The 19,254-nt window shown below is 43.1% G+C and overlaps 1 protein-coding gene across 1 annotated transcript in view; it reads left to right on the top strand.

Annotated features, from left to right (window-relative positions):
* Positions 1-524: 524 nt before the first annotated feature.
* Positions 525-19,254, top strand: part of znf804a (zinc finger protein 804A) — a 305,106-nt gene continuing 286,376 nt past the window's right edge. The window contains exon 1 of the mRNA XM_080198219.1: positions 525-902. Coding sequence (XP_080054345.1) covers positions 792-902 — 111 coding nt within the window. The 5' untranslated portion in view covers positions 525-791. The remainder of the gene's footprint in view (positions 903-19,254) is intronic.

Here is a 19,254-nt window from a genome sequence, read left to right as displayed (position 1 = left end):
AATGAGGCAATTCAATTAGATTTAGCCTCAAGAGCAGAATATTTAGAAATAGACATTGTGATTTGCACTTCCTCCTGTGAGACTCTGAACTGTACACCTCTCCCTGAATTATTATGCTGATCGGTAAGAGTTGAATGTGTTAACGTGATTGTAAAATGAATAATGGTATTACGAGCAAATCGCCAAATATAGTGATATAAGGTAAAGTAAGAAACCACTCAAGGGCTGTAAAGCGTGTTGGCAACGTCAAGCGATAGTTCGGAAATGTTCTTGCCTTGATGTATATGAAACTCTTTTAACTGCACCGATCTCCCAATCATTCTTCTGTGCTGCTGCCGCTGTCTGCTGGTTGGATGAGACTTGCCATGTGCAGGGCTGTGTGAGGCTGAGTCAGTAATGTGTAGAAGCAGCATGTGACATATGTACTTCTCAGACAGCTTTCAGTATTAGGCTAGTGGCTTTCTGCCATTGGCCCAGTGCAATGGACCAGCAGCTCTTTGTGGTGTATAATATTATGCCTGTGAGAGACTGAGCTTGAGAACTCTCGTTCGTGCAGCAGAGGCGCAAGGAGATTGGACACACTGCTTGAAGCAGGACGAATCAGCTGCAGACTGAAAAGGCTGACTAGCTAATGCCTCATTTGCTTATGCTGATGTGCCAGTGTGAAACAAGAGAAAAGAGGAGCGGCTTTCATTGAGTGCTGTGTGTTCCCAACCCAGATCATCAGGAGGCTTCTCGTTTGCAGTCTACTTGAACTGTATGCACTGTGTGTATGGGAGCTACAGCATCATATGGCGTGTTACTATATTGTCATCAGCTCCACACACCTTAGCAATGGCCATTTCAGAAACATCAAGGGAGTATTTCGGGGCCCACTCTGCAAGAATGGAAACAAGACTCTGGTACTGAGTTTATTTTAACCTTATTGCATGAAAGTTAATTGAACGCTGATGGCTTAAACTTTACTTGCTTATCTAGTTGGTTTTTAAAAAAAGTATGCATAGTGATAATAACATAAATGTGTCTGTGAAATTTAAACCATTGCATTACTTGCAATTTTTCTCAGTACTTTTTGGGTTAATGAAGTAAAAACAATGATGATGTACACATTGATTACTTGCAATGACTAGAGATAGCAGTAGATTGCGGCAATCAAATATTATGCATTGTGGCTTAGAAATACTAGTAATATGCAGCAAGATGTAATTACATGTCATTGTCTCATTTAGGATTCTTTAGCTGAATGACTCATTTTAGTGCTTTCTGAGTTCTCCAAATCACCTAGGACCACCTGTCATGATTGCAGGATTCCGACAGGGCTTGTGTTTGACGATTTGTTACTTTATTGTTAACTTGAATAGCAGCAATGCTGTAGTCTATATACAGATAGCTTGTTATTTTCATTCCATCTCATCCTTAATCCTTCAATTTGTTACCATTAGTCGGCTGCCTGTCTTCAGCAATATGAGATGAGTACAAGTTGCCAACATCTCGTCTGCTAGGTTGTTCTAAATTTATTTCATCCTAATTACTAGATGAACAGCAAAGGAATGAGAGGTGCATGTGAAAAGCCCTTGGTGATGGCGTGAATGAGGAATAATCAGCAGGCAAATCTGATAGCATTCTCTTAGAAACAGCTCTCAAGAAGATTTTGTGTCCTAATATGTGTCAGGGTACCAGGGTTAGTCAGTTCAATCTGGTGGAATATCATACTGCCTTTTCCACAAGCGCACAATGATGTACCCATTAGCAGTTTAACAAAGTTATACATCACTTTGTATTGAAAGAGCAGCTCAAGACTTTTGATTGCTGTAGTTTTATAACACAAGTATAAGCTTAGCGAATTAACAAGTTAGCTTTCATGTTCAATTCTGGCAGAACTAATATTGAGCCAAAAGCTAAATGCGAATTTAATGGATAATCATTTTCACCCATAATTTTCCCCACCCAGAAGTTTACTTTAAACTTAGAAATGCTAAAAGATTGATATGGAAGAACTAACATTAAAGCCAACAGTGTTCATTCTGTATCAGCATAGCAACTACAAGATAGAGCAGAACTTCCATGAAGCTTTCAAATTATTTTCTGCAAGAATAGCATTTAATTAAAGATAAGGCTGATGAATAATAAAACGACGAGCTATCTGAGGGCAAAGAAATTGAGTTGCTCATTCTGCACAGGAGCTACGGAGCAGCTTATTCACGGTTATCAATTCTTTCATTTAGCCCTTAGCCAGTGTAAAGATGTTGTTAGCACGTGTACCAGAGGATAAGCAAAGCACAAGTGGATGTTAAAAAAAACATTGTGATTGTAGAAGAGTGCTTTGACTCTTTAAACTACATACTTGATATTTTGTCTATAAATCAGCAGTACAAGTTCTGAAAACATACCAGGAGTAAATAACCTGGAGTGTGGAACATCTTGAGTAACAGAAGGTGTGAATATTTTCTGAGCTTTCAATGATCGTGGGTCAGTAGCATGATTAATAATGACCAGTACATCAAGAAACCTTGTAATTAAAGATTTCAGTAATCAGATTTGTTATTGTGTATTCCTGGAACTCGTTCCCTATTAGGCTGATGGAAACAGAGATAATGAATGATCTCTAAAGGAAATTGGTTGGGCACTGGAGGAAAAGAAACTTGCCGGAATACATGAGAGGGAATGGGATTGATTGTATTACTGTATGGAAAACTAGCTTGAACTTGATGGGCTGAATGGCCTCCTTCTGTGGTGTAATATCTCTATGACTCTTAACAAAGCTATAACTTAAAAGATTACAGATATGGTTCAAGGGTTGGATAAAATTGAATATGTCAAACTAAATATATATTGTTTGAACTCTGGAAGATCTTACCCAAAAATATATCCTGCTTTAAGCCCTAATTATGCATGGAAATTTCAAATGGCAAAATGTGCCCAAGATGAATGTTAAAAATGCTACAAGTGCACATGTTAATAATAAATCAGCAAGTTGCCTCAGCAAAGAACTAAGGCATCGGAACAACGCTGAATCTATATTTTGGCTTTAGAAGACTGCAAATCCATTTCATCCAGAAGAAGTTGGAAGAGATAATAAAATATTGCCTCTTATCTCCCTGGTGTTTAGGGAAGGATGGCAGGGGGCAGAGAGGTGGGTGAGTGGTGATGGAATATGGAATAAATTGTCCTTTAGTGAGACTTCCCCCGGAGTACTACCTTCAGCTTTGGGCACTGCATCTCAACAGGATACAGTAGACCCCAGACTCAATAGAATGCATGAAAGTGTTAAATTTATGAGGATAATTTGTGTAAACTCTCCTTGTATTCATTTGGATTTAGACAGTTGAAAGGAAACTATTTGAGGTGTTTTACATGATGTAAGAAGTTGAGAGGATAAATGCAGAGAAGTTATTTTGTCTGTTGAAGTAATCTAGAACAAGGAAGGATAATCTTGAAATTTGCATTTAAGAGTGACATGAGGAAGGCCTTTTTTATCCAAAGGTTCTGAGAAATCTAGAACGTGTTCCTCAATGAATGAAGGTACTGGGTTGATTGTACTTTTCAAAACTGAGTTTGAGAGAGTTCTGCCAGGAAAGGGTATTGAAGGATATGGAATCCAGGTGGGTAAATGGAATTGAGTTGCAAATTAGCAACCCCCTGGTTGAATAGCAAAATAGATTTGAGGGGCTGAATGTTCGACTTCTGTTCCTACGCTCATAAGAGCACCTTTTTAATTTCCAGAGCATTACCATCAAGGTAGACAGTGGTACAATTAATCTGAATAGGATGGACATTTTTGCCTGTTTTGTGCTATAAATGCAGTTGTCATTTGTCATCTTGAGGCTTTCATTTGTCACTTGAATATTAAACATTTCTAATATGGTCGGAAGTGTGCACAATTATATTTTTTTCATCAAGATATAACATTGGCAGAACAATCCAGAACAGATTTGTGATACGTCAGGGGGGGCTTTGTCTTATAATATTGTTTTGATAATGCACAAAGCATTTGTATCAGCCTCATTAGGTCAAAGGGGATTTGAGCCATGAATTCTATGGAAGAGATAAGATTTAACATCTAGTTATTTAATTATTTGTGTGCACTGGTGAATGAATAAATATTTAACATTTACATAATACACTTACACTATAATTGTTTTCATTAAAAATGAACAGAGAAAGGGAGTCATGATTTTAAAAACAGAAGTCTGTACTATGAAAAGCTACCAGCATGTGGCAGCAGTCGGCAAGATGAGATATATTTGGTGACCAAATGGAACATTGTAAAAACGCGCAAGATGCAGACTGATAAATGATATTTTTTTATGCGCTGCAATAATGCACATTGAATTCAATCTCGATTGAATAGTGCACAGTCAGCCAATGCTTTTAGTAATGATTACCCCTTGAGTGCTGTATTTGGCATGACAATCTATATATATAATTTATTCAAAGGATTTTATGATTGAATGCAAAATTGCAAAGGAGAATCTGCAAAACTTGTTCCTTTTTCTTCAAGAAAAACCCAAAACAATGCATTGATGTATGGCTTATTAGCGAGGTCTACCTCAGTTGGAAGATTGGACATTCTTGGATTGGGACGTTCGCAATAATTTGTGCCAATAGAATGAATTTTGTGAGTTCTACTTTTTGAGTTGCTAGGTGGCGCACCAGAGAGATCAGGTATCCCATCATCCTGAAAGAAAGGGGACAACTAAAAATTGCCCAACTCATCTTGCTCAAAAGATTGGTGCATATATTGATTATAGGAGATTATCCTTTTCTCCCATTTGGAGGAACATTCAAGATCTCCAGAGACCAGGGAAAGAGGAAATGAAAGGGGAAAAGCGTGATGCTAATACCTATCATTTCCCTGCATTGAACTGTTTGTGATAAATATGTACTCCAATATGGCCCTTCTGAGATATCAGCAACTATTTGCAACATTGAAGATATTGCACAATTTAGCCCTCATTCCAGGGAATAATTGACGACAGCTTTGACCATTTTGCTCATTCTTCTCGAGTTCAAAACCTCATAATGTATAATGCTGAGTTGAGCTTAAATTAAGGAAAAATCTAGTAGGTTTATTGTAAAACATAAGGAAAAAGCAAAGTATTAGAAATGTTACTCAGTTTTCCTGCTGTATTTGAATTCATCTTGTTAAGTTACAAGATATTTTGGAAAATATTACTTAAAGTTAGTGTCATGAAATACGTTTTTACTGTGTGAGCTTTTCAACTGGTTGAACTAGTTACAGTTTGAAAATTTTGATTTGCTATTGCCTGAATTTTGCACCCGCATTCACAAGCGGAGATCTGGGAGCAAAAAATTGAGATTTGGGAAACTAGGATCTCACCAAGATCCCATTTTCTGATTGTCCCCAAACCCCACTAGTGATGGAAGAATGTTCCAGCCAATGTAAATAGTGGGCTTCTCCACCATATTGTTGTCCCACATGTAGAATTTCTCCTGTGCCAATGTGATGCCATGTTGGTGAGATTTACAACTGCTTTTTTTTTAAAAAAAGGGGATCAAGCAAAGGGAAAAAGCAGGTGAGTAGAGCACCCAGGAGGAGCCTGGCCCAGGCATTGCACTGGCCCCTGGCACCGTTGGTTCAGGTGAAGACTGTCCCGATCTGAGACCAGTGTTCTAGCGAAAAGGGTAAATAGGATGGTCACATGGATGTTAAACTGGGGGGAGGGGAGGGTAAAACTGCGCGAATTATAAAATGGGAAGCAAAGCAGCAAGTTAGCATGTGTGTGAAGGGTTCAACTACATGGAAAATTATGAAAAAGGTTAAAAGGAAGGAGAAATCAGATGTTGTTAATGGAGATGTTAGGGCTAAAAGAGGACATGAGAAGACTTTGGCTGATAGGATTAAGGAGAATCCTAAGGCGTTCTATAGATATGTTAAGAACAGAAGGTTGGTTAGGGCAAGATTGGGGCCAGTTAGAGACAGCAGTGGGAATTTGTGTGTGGAGCCGGAAGAGATTGGAGAGGCATTGAACCAATATTTCTCTTCGGTGTTCACGCAGGGGGACATAAATGTAGCTGTGGAGAACACTGGGTTACAGGGTTGTAAACTGGATAGTATTGCAGTTGATAAGGAGGATGTGCTAGATATTCTTGAGGGTTTGAAAATAGATAAGTCCCCTGGGCCGGACGGGATTTACCCTAGGATTCTCTGGGAGGCAAGAGAGGCGATTGCAGAGCCTCTGGCTCTGATCTTCAGGTCGTCGTTGGTCACAGGTGTAGTGCCGGAGGATTGGAGGATGGCGAATGTTGTCCCATTGTTTAAGAAGGGGAACAGAGACTTCCCTGGGAATTATAGACCGGTGAGTCTTACTTCTGTTGTGGGTAAGGTTTTAGAAAAAATTATTAGGGATAGGATTTATAGTTATTTGGAGAGTAATGAATTGATTGGAGATAGTCAGCATGGTTTTGTGGAGGTTAGGTCGTGCCTTACTAACCTTATTGAGTTTTTTGAGAAAGTGACCAAAGAGGTGGATGGGGGTAAGGCAGTTGACGTGGTATATATGGACTTCAGTAAGGCGTTTGATAAGGTTCACCATGGAAGGCTTCTGCAGAAAATGCAGATGTATGGGATTGAGGGTGATTTAGGTAATTGGATCAGGAATTGGCTGGCGGATAGGAGACAGAGGGTGGTGGTTGATGGTAAGTATTCGTCATGGAGTTCAGTTACGAGTGGTGTGCCTCAGGGATCTGTTTTGGGGCCACTGCTGTTTGTAATTTTTATAAATGATCTGGATGAGGGTATAGTTGGGTGGATTAGTAAATTTGCTGATGACACCAAAGTCGGAGGTGTGGTAGATAGTGAGGAAGGGTGTCTTAGTTTACAGGGGGACTTGGACAAGTTGCAGAGCTGGGCCGAGAGGTGGCGGATGGAGTTTAATGTGGAAAAGTGTGAGGTAATTCACCTTTGGCAGGAATAACAGATGTGTGGTGTATAGGGCTAACGGTAGGACTCTGAATAGTGTGGATGAACAGAGGGATCTAGGTGTATGTGTACATAGATCCCTGAAAGTTGGGAATCATGTAGATAGGGTTGTTAGGAAGGCATACGGTGTCTTGGCGTTTATTGGTAGGGGGATTGAATTTGGGAGCCGCAGCGTCATGTTGCAACTGTACAAGACTCTGGTGCGGCCGCACTTGGAGTATTGTGTGCAGTTCTGGTCCCCACATTATAGGAAGGATGTGGAGGCTTTGGAGAGGGTGCAGAGGAGGTTTACCAGGATGTTGCCTGGTATGGAGGGGAGGTCCTATGAGGAGAGACTGAGGGATTTGAGGTTGTTTTCGTTGGAAAGAAGGCGGCTAAGAGGGGACCTTATTGAAACATATAAGATGATTAGAGGTTTAGATAGAGTGGACAGTGATAGCCTTTTTCCTCGGATGGAGAAAGCTAGCACGAGGGGGCATAGCTGTAAATTAAGGGGTAGTAGTTATAAGACGGATGTCAGGGGTAGGTTCTTTACCCAGAGGGTGGTGAAGGATTGGAATGCCCTGCCTGCTGCAGTTGTAAATGCGCCTAGTTTGGGGACGTTTAAGAGATCCGTGGATAGGTTTATGGATGGAAAGGGTTTGGTTTAGGTTAGAGGGTCATTGCTTTTTAACTGGTCGGTGCAACATCGTGGGCCAAAGGGCCTGTTCTGCGCTGTAATGTTCTATGTTAGGATTCTGGAGGCCCCTGGCATTGCCAAGGGGCAATGCCAGAGGCCTCTGGGGAACTCCACTGATAGGATGGGTGTTGGGACGGATTATTCCCCTTATCAGTTGGAGAGGGTTCCTTGTGTTGCCAATTGGAGATTGGACCCTGTTTTTTTTTCTGACTCTGCCCTTCCCTCTCCAGCATGATGGTGTGGGCTATGCCTCCAGAATCTTTCTAAGCAGCGTTGGATTATCTGGTGAAGAAAGCTAACTGTACAACCTGTACACAAGTTTCCTCACCTCTGCCCGCACTCTGTGCACAGAATGGAAAATCCCACCCTGTAGCTTTCACTTTGGATGCACGTTGACTTAAGAACATATGGAATAGGAGCACATAGAAAGAGAACAGCAAATAGTCTTAGATCTCTGCACAAATAATTAAAATGAGACTTTAAAAAAAAACCTATGAGTTGCTCGATCCATGAATCATGGCTTTCTGGGCAGGAAATCTGTCGCCCAAACTGTCAGCAACTTGCTAAAGCGAGTGCATAATGGGAAGAGTTTCCTCAGTGAAACCAACAGACTGGGAAGGATTTCATCAATTGCATTGAAAAGCTCCAGCCATGGCCACATAGAGACTACTGTTCAAAGCATTTTTCTATTGGAGAGTGCACTCACTGATTTTGTGTCTGGCAGTTCACACCCTTCACTGCATTTCTCTGCTGCCAGCCTTCCACGTAGCATTGGAGCAAATTATGTACCTCTGTCTTCCACCCCTGCTGAAGAGACCATGTCACCACCAATAGCTTCAGCAGCTGGAGGCGAACCACCTGCTGTCTTCTCTTCTCTCATAGGGCAGAGAGGATGGACATCCAGATCCAGCTGGAAGGAAATAAAACCCCCAACGTTTAATTTGGTTCTAGCCCTGGGAGTGGCAGGGAGGCAAATGGGGCAATGGAATCAGGAGGCAAGATGGTAGGGGGAGAGGGGTGTGGCACTGACGTTGGAGTGCCTGGTTCAGTCCTGACTCCTGCAATCTCTGAGATCATTGTTAAGAATGGTCTTCCTGCCCACATACTAATTGAGGCCCTTCAGTGCCAGTCCTAGCATTGGAGGTGTCATGTGGGCTAGTTGCCCAGTTGTGGGGACCTTGCTGAAGGTTTGCTTACACTTTTGAGACAACTGTCCTGCCAGGCGGTAAAGACTGGTCCCTCGGAAAGTATCCCTTCCCTCTCACTGGCCCTGTTTGGGCTGAAACACTTGGCGCCATTCCAAGGCCTCCTCCGCTGTGACTGGTCCTAACCTGCTGCAATACCAGCAGTGGCCACCAGTGTCAGTGGAGCTGCTGGTACTGAAGAATTGTTGGCCTCTGGCTGGCAGCACCTGGATGTGCAACTTCTGCCCTTTAATGGGAATGTGGAGCCCTGACACCATTTTGATAATTGCCTTAAGTACATATACTTGGAATGGGGTTTCTGAAATGGCCACAGCGGGGCTGCCTCTGGTTTTCTGGCCTGCCATCATCAAGCCCGCTGACTTAGCCATTGAATTCAGCCCAGGGTCTCCAGGCAGGAGATGAGCCCATGAACATTTTTGAGTACTAGTGCCTCTGGCAGCTCAGGCACTTGGGGCAGATTATTGCTGATGTTTCTAGTCTCCTCGAACAAGATCGTCTTCACAGCAGAGCAGCTGAGTACATGATGACAGTGGCCAACAAAGGTGCCTGTCACTAAAGGGCAACTGCCCATTCCCTCACCAATCTCCTTCTGCCTCTCACCAGCTTCTGTGCTCTTTCTCCCCCTGCCAGAAGACAAAGCAGGGAGATGTGAGCAAATATATGAAGATGAAGAAAGGACACCATTTGAGGATGAGGTGAGAAATGAGTTTGAGAAAGCAATAGGCTGATCAGATGAGGATGGGAGGTGCCTTGAGAGAGTGAGTGGAGCTGCAAGGTTTGTGAGCGTTGCTATGCAGGAGCATGCTACCAAAGTCGGAGTGTGGGACTTGGAGGAATTATATTCCTCCAACTTTCCTGTCCTCCTGAGGATCTGTCTCCTCTTGGGCGCACTGTCTCCAGATTAGAGGGCCCTTGGAGAGGTTGTTTTCTCCCCTTTCCCTTCCCTGGGAGAGTTCACCTCACTGCTGCCCCTCAGATCATAAGAACATAAAAACTAGGAGCAGGAGTAGGCCATCAGGCCCCTTAAGCCTGCTCTGCCATTTAATATGATCATTTCATGGCCTCAGCTCCATTTACCTGCCCGCTCACCCTTAATTCCTTTTACTGTTCAAACACTTATCTATCCTTCCCTTAAAAACATTCAACGAGGTAGCCTCAACTGCTTCACTGGGCAGGGAATTCCACAGATTCCCAACCCTCTGGGTGAAGAAGTTCCTCCTCAAATCCGTGTTAGTTCTGCTCATTCTTATTTTGAGGCTATGCTCCCTAGTTCTAGCTTCACCCCACCAGTGGAAACAATCTCCCTGCTTCTATCTTATCTATTCCCTTCATAATTTTATTTGTTTTTATGAGATCGCTCCTCATTCCCCTAAGGTCCAATGAGTAAAGCCCCAGTCTACTCAGCCCCTCCTACAGTAGACAGAGGGGAACCGGTGGATGTGGTGTTTCTAGATTTTCAAAAGGCGTTTGATAAGGTGCCTCACAAAAGGTTGCTTCAGAAGGTTAGGGGGCACAGAGTTGCGGGTAAGGTGTTAGTGTGGATAGAGGATTGGTTGCCTAATAGGTGGCAGAGTTGGTATCAATGGGTGCTATTCTGATTGGCGGTTGGTGACTAGTGGAGTGCCGCAGCGATCGGTGCTGGGGCCTCAGCTATTTACCATTTATATAGATGATCTGGAGGAGGGGGCTGAGTGTAGGGTGACGAAATTTGCTGATGACACAAAGATGAGTGGAAAAGCAAATTGCGCGGAGGGTGTGGAAAGTCTGCAGAGGGATCTGGATAGACTGAGCGAGTGGGCGAGGACTTGGCAGATGGAGTATAATGTTAGCAAGTGTGAGGTTATCCACTTTGGCAGAAATAATAGTAGGAGGGATTACCATTTAAAGGGCGAAAAGCTGCAGCATGATATGGTGTAGAGGGACCTGGGGTCCTTGTGCATGAGTCGCAAAAACCCAGTCTGCAGGTGCAGCAGGTGATCAAGAAGGCGAATGGAATGCTGGCCTTTATAGCGAGGGGGATAGAATATAAAAGCAGGGAGTTCTTGCTGCAACTGTACAGGGTACTGGTGAGGCCGCAGCTGGAGTACTGTGTGCAGTTTTGGTTGCTACACTTGCGCAAGGATGTTTTGCACTTGGAGGGAGTGCAGAGGAGGTTCACTAGGCTGATACGAGAGATGAGGGGGTTGGCCTATGAAGAGAGACTAAATAGACTGGGTCTGTACTCGTTGGAGTTTAGAAGGATGAGGGGGGATCTTATAGAGATGTATAAGATAATGAAATGGATGGCTAGGGTAGAGGTAGAGAGATTCTTCCCACTTAGAAAGATTAGCAGGACTAGAGGGCACAGCCTCAAGATAAGGGGGGGGCAGTTTAGAACGGAGTTGAGGAGGAACTTCTTCACTCAAAGGGTGGTGAATCTCTGGAATTCTCTGCCCATTGAAGTGGTGGAGGCTACCTCGCTAAATATATTTAAGACGCGGGTAGATAGGTTTTTGATAGGCAAGGGAATTAAGGGTTATGGGGAGAGAGTGGGTAAGTGGAACTGATCCACTTCAGATCAGCCATGGCCTTATTGAATGGCGGGGCAGGCTTGAAGGGCTAGATGGCCTACTCCTGCTCCTATTTCTTATGTTCTTATGTTATGTTCTCCTCATGAGTCAAACCTCTCAACTCCGGAATCAATCTCTAGTGAATCTCCTTTTGCCCCCCCACCTCCAGTGCCAGTATACCCTTTCCCGAGAAAGGAGACCAAAACTGTACACAGTACTTCTGGGGTGGCCTCACCAGCACCTCATACAACTGCAACATAACCTCACTGTTTTTAAACTTCATTCCTCTATCAATGAAGGACAAAATTCCATTTGCCATTTCCATTACCTACTGCACATGCAAACCAACTTTTTGTGATTTGCATGCTGCAGTCTTTTACCATTTTAAATAATAGTCCATTTTGCTGTTGTTCCTACCAAAATGGATGACCTCGCATTTACCAACACAGTACACTAACTGCCAGATCCTTGCCCACTCAAACTATGTATATCCTTTCACCGTCCTCTGCACACTTTGCTCTACCTTTCATCTTCGTATCATCTGTGAACTTTGACACACTCACTTGGTCCCCAACTCCAAATCATCTATAAATTGTAAACAATTGCAGTCCCAACACTGATCCCTGAGGCACGCCACTAGTCACTGATCACCAACCAGAAAAGAACCCATTTACCCATTCTTTGCTTTCTGTTAACCAATACTCTATCCATGCTAATACATTACCTGTACCGCCATGCAGCAGTGTTGTGTGGCACCTTGTCGAATGCCTTCTGGAAATCCAGATACACCACACCCAGTGGCTCCTTATTGTCCACCACGCTGGTAATGTCCTCAAAGAATTCCAGTAAATTAGTTAAACATGACCTGCCTTTCATGAAGCCATGCTGTGTTTTCCAAATGGGATAATTTCTATCCAGATGTCTTGATATTTCTCCCTCGATAGAGTCAATCATTTCCCCCACTACAGAAGTTAAACTAACTGGCCTACTGTTACCCTCCTTTTTTTTTAAACAATGGCATCACATTGGAAAACATCAAATTTACTAGAACCACCCCAGAGTCCAATGAATTTTGATAAATTACAACGAGCACGTTTGTTATTTCCTCTGTCATCTCTTTTAGTACCCTGGGATGCATTGCCCAGGGCCAGGAGACTTGTCAACCTTTATCCCTATTAGCTTACCCAACACCACTTCTTGAGTGATAATGATTATTTCTAGGTCCTCACCTGCCATAGCCACCTTGCCATCAACTCTTGGCATGTTCTTTGTGTCTTCCACTGTGAAGATCAACACAAAATACCTGTTCAATGCCTCGGCCATTTCCTTATTTCAAGTTATTACATCCCTCTAAAAGACTGATGTTTACTTTAGCCACTCTCTTTCGTTTTATACATTTATAGAAACTTCTGCTATCTGTTTTTATATTCTGAGCTAGTTTACTCTCATAATTGTATCTAACTTTTCTTTACAGCTGTTTTGGTGGCTTTCTGGTGACTTTTAAAAAACTCCCACTAATCTTTGTATGCATTTTCTTTCAATGTAATATTCTCCTTTGTTTCCTTAGATATCCATGGCTGATTATCTCTTTTTCTACAGTCCTTCCTTATCACTGGTATATACTGCTGAGCACTGTGAAAAATCACTTTGAAAGCCCTCCACTGTTCCTCAATTGTCCCATCATAAAGTTCTTTGCTCCCAGTCTACCTCAGCTAATTGCCTCCTTCGTCCCTTTGTAGTCTCCTTTATTTAAGCACAACACACTGGTATTGGATTTTACCTTCTCACGCTCCATCTGTATTTTAAATTCAATCATACTGTGATTGCTCCTTCTGGGAGGATCCCTAACTGTGAGATCATTAATTACTCCTGTCTCATTACACAGGACCAGATCTAGGATAGCTTGCTCCCTCGTAGTTTCCTCAAACAGTATGTAATGGAACCTATCACGGATACATTCTATGACCTCCTCAAGGCCGTCTTGACCAACCTGGTTTGACCAATCGACATACAGATTAAAATCCCCATGATAATTGCCATACCATTTTTAATGCAGCAGTTATTTTGTTGTTTATTGCTTGCCCCGCCATGATGTTATTGTTTGGTGGCCTATAAAATATACCTACCAGTGACATTTTCTCCTTACTATTTCTAATTTCCACCCAAATGGATTCAACCTTTTTCTTCATTGAACCTATATCATCTCTCACTATCTCCCTGAAGTCATCCTGAAATATCAAAGCTACACCACCTCCCTCCTGTTCCTATCAGTCCTTCCAAATACCCCTGGATATTTAACTCCCAGTCGTGACCACCCTGAAACTATGTCTCTGTAATGGCCACCAAATTATATTCGTTTGCAATGATTTGTGCTGTCAATTCATTTATCTTATTTCAAGTGCTATGAGCGTTTAGGTAAAATGCCCTTATGCTAATTCTTACACCTTTTTGAATCCTAACATTTCCTGAGTTCTCATTTCTTTTAACTTTTTTCATAGCTTTCCATGTAGTTGAACCCTCCTCCCACATGCTAACCTGCTGCTTTGAACAAAGAAAATGAAAACACAGGAGCAGGCCCTCCAACCCTGCACCGACCATGCTGCCTGACTTAACTAAAACCCCTTATCCTTCCGGGGACCATATCCCTTCATTCCCATTCTAGTCACATATTTATCAAGACATTCCTTAAAAGTCACTATCGTATCTGCTTCTACTACCCCCTCCAGCATAAATTCTTCCACCCTGGGAAAAAGTTTCTGGCTATCCACTCTGTCCATGCCTCACATAATCTTGTAGACTTCTATCAGGTCGCCCCTCAACCTCCGTCGTTCCAGTGAGAACAAACCAAATTTCTCCAACCTCTCCTCATAGCTAATGCCCTCCATACCAGGCAATACCCTGGTAAATCTTTTCTCTACCCTCTCCAAAGCCTCCATGTCTTTCTGGTAGTGTGGCGATCAGAATTGAACACTATATTCCAAGTGTGGCCTAACTAAGGTTCTATAAAGCTGCAACATGACTTGCCAATTTTTGAACTCGATGTCCTGGCCAATGAAGGCAAGCATGCCGTATGTCTTCTTGACTACCTTCTCAATCTGTGTTGCCATTTTTAGTGACTTGCACACCCAGATCCCTCTGCCTACCTATAGTCTTAAGGGTTCTGCCATTTACTGTATATTTCCTATCTGCATTAGACCTTCCAAAACGCATTACCTCTCATTTATCCAGATCAAACTCCATCTGCCATCTCTCCACCCAAGTCTCCAACAGGTCTGTATCCTCTGATGGTCCTTGCTGCTATCTGCAAATCCACCAACCTTTGTGTCATCTGCAAACTTACTAGTCAAACCAGTTACATTTTCCTCAATCATTTTTATATATTACAAACAGCATAGGTCCCGGTGCTAATCCCTGAGGAATGTCAAAGCCTTCCATTCAGAAATGCACCCTTCCACTGCTACCCTCTTTCTTCTATCACTGAGCCAGTTTTGTATCCACCTTGCCAGCTTATCTCTGATCCCATGTGACTTAACCTTCTGCGCCAGTCTTACATGAAAGACCTTGTCAAAGCCCTTACTGAAGTCCATGTAGACAACATTCACTGCCCTATCCTCATCAACCATCTTTGTGACTTCCTTGAAAAACTGATCAAGTTAGTGAGACACAACCTCCCCTTCACTAAACTGTGTTATATCTCCCTAATACATCCCCTTATTTCCAAGTGGGAATAAATCCTGTCTCAAAGAATCCCCTCCAATAATTTCCCTACCACTGATGTCAGGCTCAGCGGCCTGTAATTACCTGGATTATTCTTGCTACCCCTCTTAAACAAAGGAACAACATTGGCTATTCTCTAACCCACTAGGACTTCTCCTGTAGCCAGTGGGGATACAAAGATTTCTCTCAATCACAGCAATTTTCTCCCTTGCCTTTCAGTATTCTGGGGTATATCCCAACAGGCCCTTTGTCTACCTTAATGTTTCTCAAGAACCCCAATACCACCCCCTTTTTGATCTCAACATGACTCAAACTATCTACACACCCTTTCCCAGACTCATCATCCATCAAGTCCTTCTCTTTGATGAATACCGACGCAAAGTACTTATTTAATACTTCCCCCATTTCCTCTGGCTCCACATATAGATTCCCTTCCCTGTTTTTGAGTGAGTCAACCCTTTCACTGGCTATCCTCCTGCTCTTTATGTATAAAAAGCTTTGGGATTTTCCTCAATCTTGCTGGTCAGTGCTTTTTTTTTGCAACCCTTTTTTTTTAGCCCTCCTTTCTTCTTTCTACTTTCCTTGAATTCCACACTTGCTTCTCTGTCCCTAGCCTTGACAAATTCTTCCTTTTTCTCTTTAACTAGGCTCGCAATATCTCATTATCCAAGCTTCCCAAAACTTGCCATACTTATCCTTCATCCTTTACAGGAATGTACCAGTCCTGAATCTCTATCAATTTACGCTTGAAAGCCTCCCACATGCCAGATGTTGATTTGCTCTCAAACACCTGCCCCCCAATCTACGTTCTTCAGTTCCTGCCTAATTTTGTTGTAATTCGCCTTCCCCCAATTTAGCACCTTAACTTGAGGACTACACTTATCCATCAGTACCTCAAAGCTTACTGAATTATGGTCGCTGTCCCTGAACTGCTCCCCTACTGAAACATCAACCTGGGCTCATTCCCCAAAACCAAGTCCAGTATGGCCCCTTCCCTAGTTGGACTATCTACATACTGTTTCAAGAAGCCCTCCTGCATGCTTCTTACAAATTCTGCCCCATCCGCGCCCCTAGCACTAAGTGAGTCCCAGTCAATATAGGGGAAGTTAAAATCTCCCACCACAACAACCCTGTTACTTTTACACCTTGCCAAAATCTGCCTACATATCTGTTCCTCTATCTGCAGCTGGCAGTTAGGTGGCCTATAGTAAACCCCCAGCATTGTGACTACACCCTTCCTATTCCTGAGCTTTACCCATTATTGCTTCGCTGTAGGAGTCTCCCGAGCTGTACTGCGGGAGGACACCTCTGTTATTTTCCTAACCAGTAGTGCAACTTCCCCACCCCTTTTCCATTCCCCTCCATCCTGTCTGAAACATCTGGGTCGTGGAATATTAAACTGCCAATCCTAAACTTCCCTTAACCAAGTCTCTGTAATCGCAACATCATAGTTCTTAATACTAATCCAAGCTCTAAGTTCATCTGCCTTACCTGTTACACTTCTCGCATTGAAACAAATGCACTTCAGTCCATCAGACCCCCTTTGATTAGCAACCACATCCTGCCTGCTGTTTCTCAATCTTACTGGCTCTACTCTCTGATTTCCCCTTCACTTAATTCACCTTTTGCTTTGGTTCCCACTGCCCTGCTAAACTAGTTTAAATCCTGCCGTGTGACACTAGCAAACCTCCCAGCCAGAATATTTATGCCCTTCCAGCTTAGATGCAACCTGTCCTTGTATAACTCCCACTTGCCCTGGAAGAGACCCCAATGGTCCAGGTATCTGAAACCCTCCCCCCTACACCAGTTGTTTAGCTATGTGTTGAGCTGCACTATCTTCCTGTTTCACTGGCATATGGCACAGGGAGTAATCCTGAGATTACAACGCTAGAGGTCCTGCATTTTAACTTTCTACTTAATTCTCTAAACTGCTGCTGCAGGACCTCATCACTCTTCCTTCCTATGCCGTTAGTACCAATATGTACCACGACCTCTGGCTGTTCACCGTCTCCTTTCAGAAAGCTTTCTGCCCTTTGAGGTATTCTGGACCTTGGTACCAGGGAGGCAACATACCATCCTGGATCCTCTTTCACATCCACAGAAGCGCCTATCTGCAACCCTAACCATAGAGTCCCCTATAACTTAATGCTTCCCATTTAACCATTATAATTCCCAAAGTTTTTTTATCATTCCCTTCTCCCCACTTGCTAGCTTAAAGTCCCTGTGACCACCCTATTTAGCCTTTCTGCTAGAACACTGGTCCCAGATTGGGTCAGATGAAGACCATACCAACAGTACCGTTTCCTTCTGTTCCAATACTGATGCCAATGCCTCAGGAAATGGAACCCCTGTATTCCAGGCTTATTGTCCAACATTTTTGCACCGCTATCTTTTTTCACATTCAAGGGGCTGATGGGCAAATTTTGGAATGATAAAATATGGCATAATATTAAACTGAATTTCAAAAAGAAGTTGTGATGGAGTGTGAGAAGGTCCGAGTGTCTGTGCCAGTTTCACTCCCAGTCTCAGGATTGTTCACACTGTGTGTGTGTGTGGTACTGGGAGGAAGTGAGAAACCTGAGACATTGAGTGAGACAGACTCACTCATTTGCCTGCATGTATGTGTGTGTGCTCTCACTCTCTTTCTCACATAAACTCTCTCTCTCTCTCTCTCTCTCATACAGGCACTCTCTCACTCCACCCAGCCCCGTCACACACATTGCAGATAGCGTCCCCAATCCGAGGCCTGGTAGACAGTCCCTCCTCCCCATAAAGGCTGTCTGCTAGGGGCCCCAGGGAGGAGAGTCTGTCTACCATGAATTGAAACTGCTTCTTTCGCCATCACCTTTTGAGCCACGTATTTAATTCTCAAGTCATTTGCTTGACTAATTTTCAAGTGGCCCATGTAGCAATCCAGAGATTATTATAACTGGGCAGCACGGTGACAGAATTGTTAGCACTGTTGCTTCTCAGCGCCAGGGACCTGGGTTTGATTCCCGGCTTGGGTTGTGGCCTGTGTGGAGTTTGCAGTTCTCCCTGTGTCTGTGTGGGTTTCCTCCAGGTGCTCCAGTTTCCTCCCACGTTCTGAAAGACGTGCTGTTTAGGCACATTGACCCTGCGGACTGTGGTGACTAGGGGAATTTCATGGTGACTTAATTGCAGTGTTAAGTTAAGCCTTAGCTGTGACTGATAAACAAACCTTAAAAAAAACTATTACCCTTGAGATTCTGTTTATTAAAGTTTTAACTTTGTTAGTTAGTCAAACTCCTCTTCTAGAACCTCATTCTTAGCTTTAACACGGACCATGACAACTTGATCCTCTTCCTTCGAGTTCAAGTTTCTGTCCAGCAGTGAAGAAACGTCCAGGTTTCTGGAAATAGGCAGGCAACATAATCTTCAGGTCTCCTGATGTTGGTTGCAGAGAATGATATTTACTCATGGAGAGGCAGTGGCATAATGGAGTTATCACTGGACTAGTAATCCAGAGACTTAGTTATGCCCTGGCGACCCAGATTCCAATGCCTCCATGAAATTAAAAAAAAAAATCTGGAATTAAAAGTCTAATGATGACTATGAAACTGACATTAATTGTGGTTAAAAACCTATCTGGTTCTCTAATGCCCTTATCTGGGTCTGGCCTATTATATGATCCCAGATCTACAGCAATTAATACTTGGCCAGCCAGTGATGCCCACATCTCATGAATGAATGAAAAAGAATTCCCCTGATGCCCACTGCCACATTTCCTTTTCATTCCTCCCACTTGAATTGCCCTATCTTCCCTACACTTCTTGTTCTCATCCACAGACGGGGTAAATGTCTTCAGACAAAGTCAAACAACTAGGCTCGTTCATGACTTTCTGATAGATTTCCAAATCTGCCTAAGCCCCAGCCCCACCCTCATGCACCAACCACCGACCACCCTGAATTATTACTTAGTATACAGGGGCATGTAAATATTCAGTTTTTTTTTACATTCTTTTCTCATGAAGGGAGATAAAGAAATGTAGGGAACCTACTAACCATGTCAATGGAGCCAGTACTGTTCCCTGAGGCATACCACTGGTCACAGGTCCCCAGTTTGAAAAACAACCCCTCAACAACCACTCTCTGGCTTCTGTCATCCAGCCAATTTTGTATCCATTTGGCTATCTCACCCTT

The sequence above is a fragment of the Carcharhinus amblyrhynchos genome, chromosome 11 (assembly GCF_965287045.1).
Source record: "Carcharhinus amblyrhynchos chromosome 11, sCarAmb.v2.hapA, whole genome shotgun sequence".
Classification (NCBI taxonomy): domain Eukaryota; kingdom Metazoa; phylum Chordata; class Chondrichthyes; order Carcharhiniformes; family Carcharhinidae; genus Carcharhinus; species Carcharhinus amblyrhynchos.
Note: the sequence above shows the minus strand (reverse complement) of the source record. Positions and strands in the feature narration are given on the sequence as shown.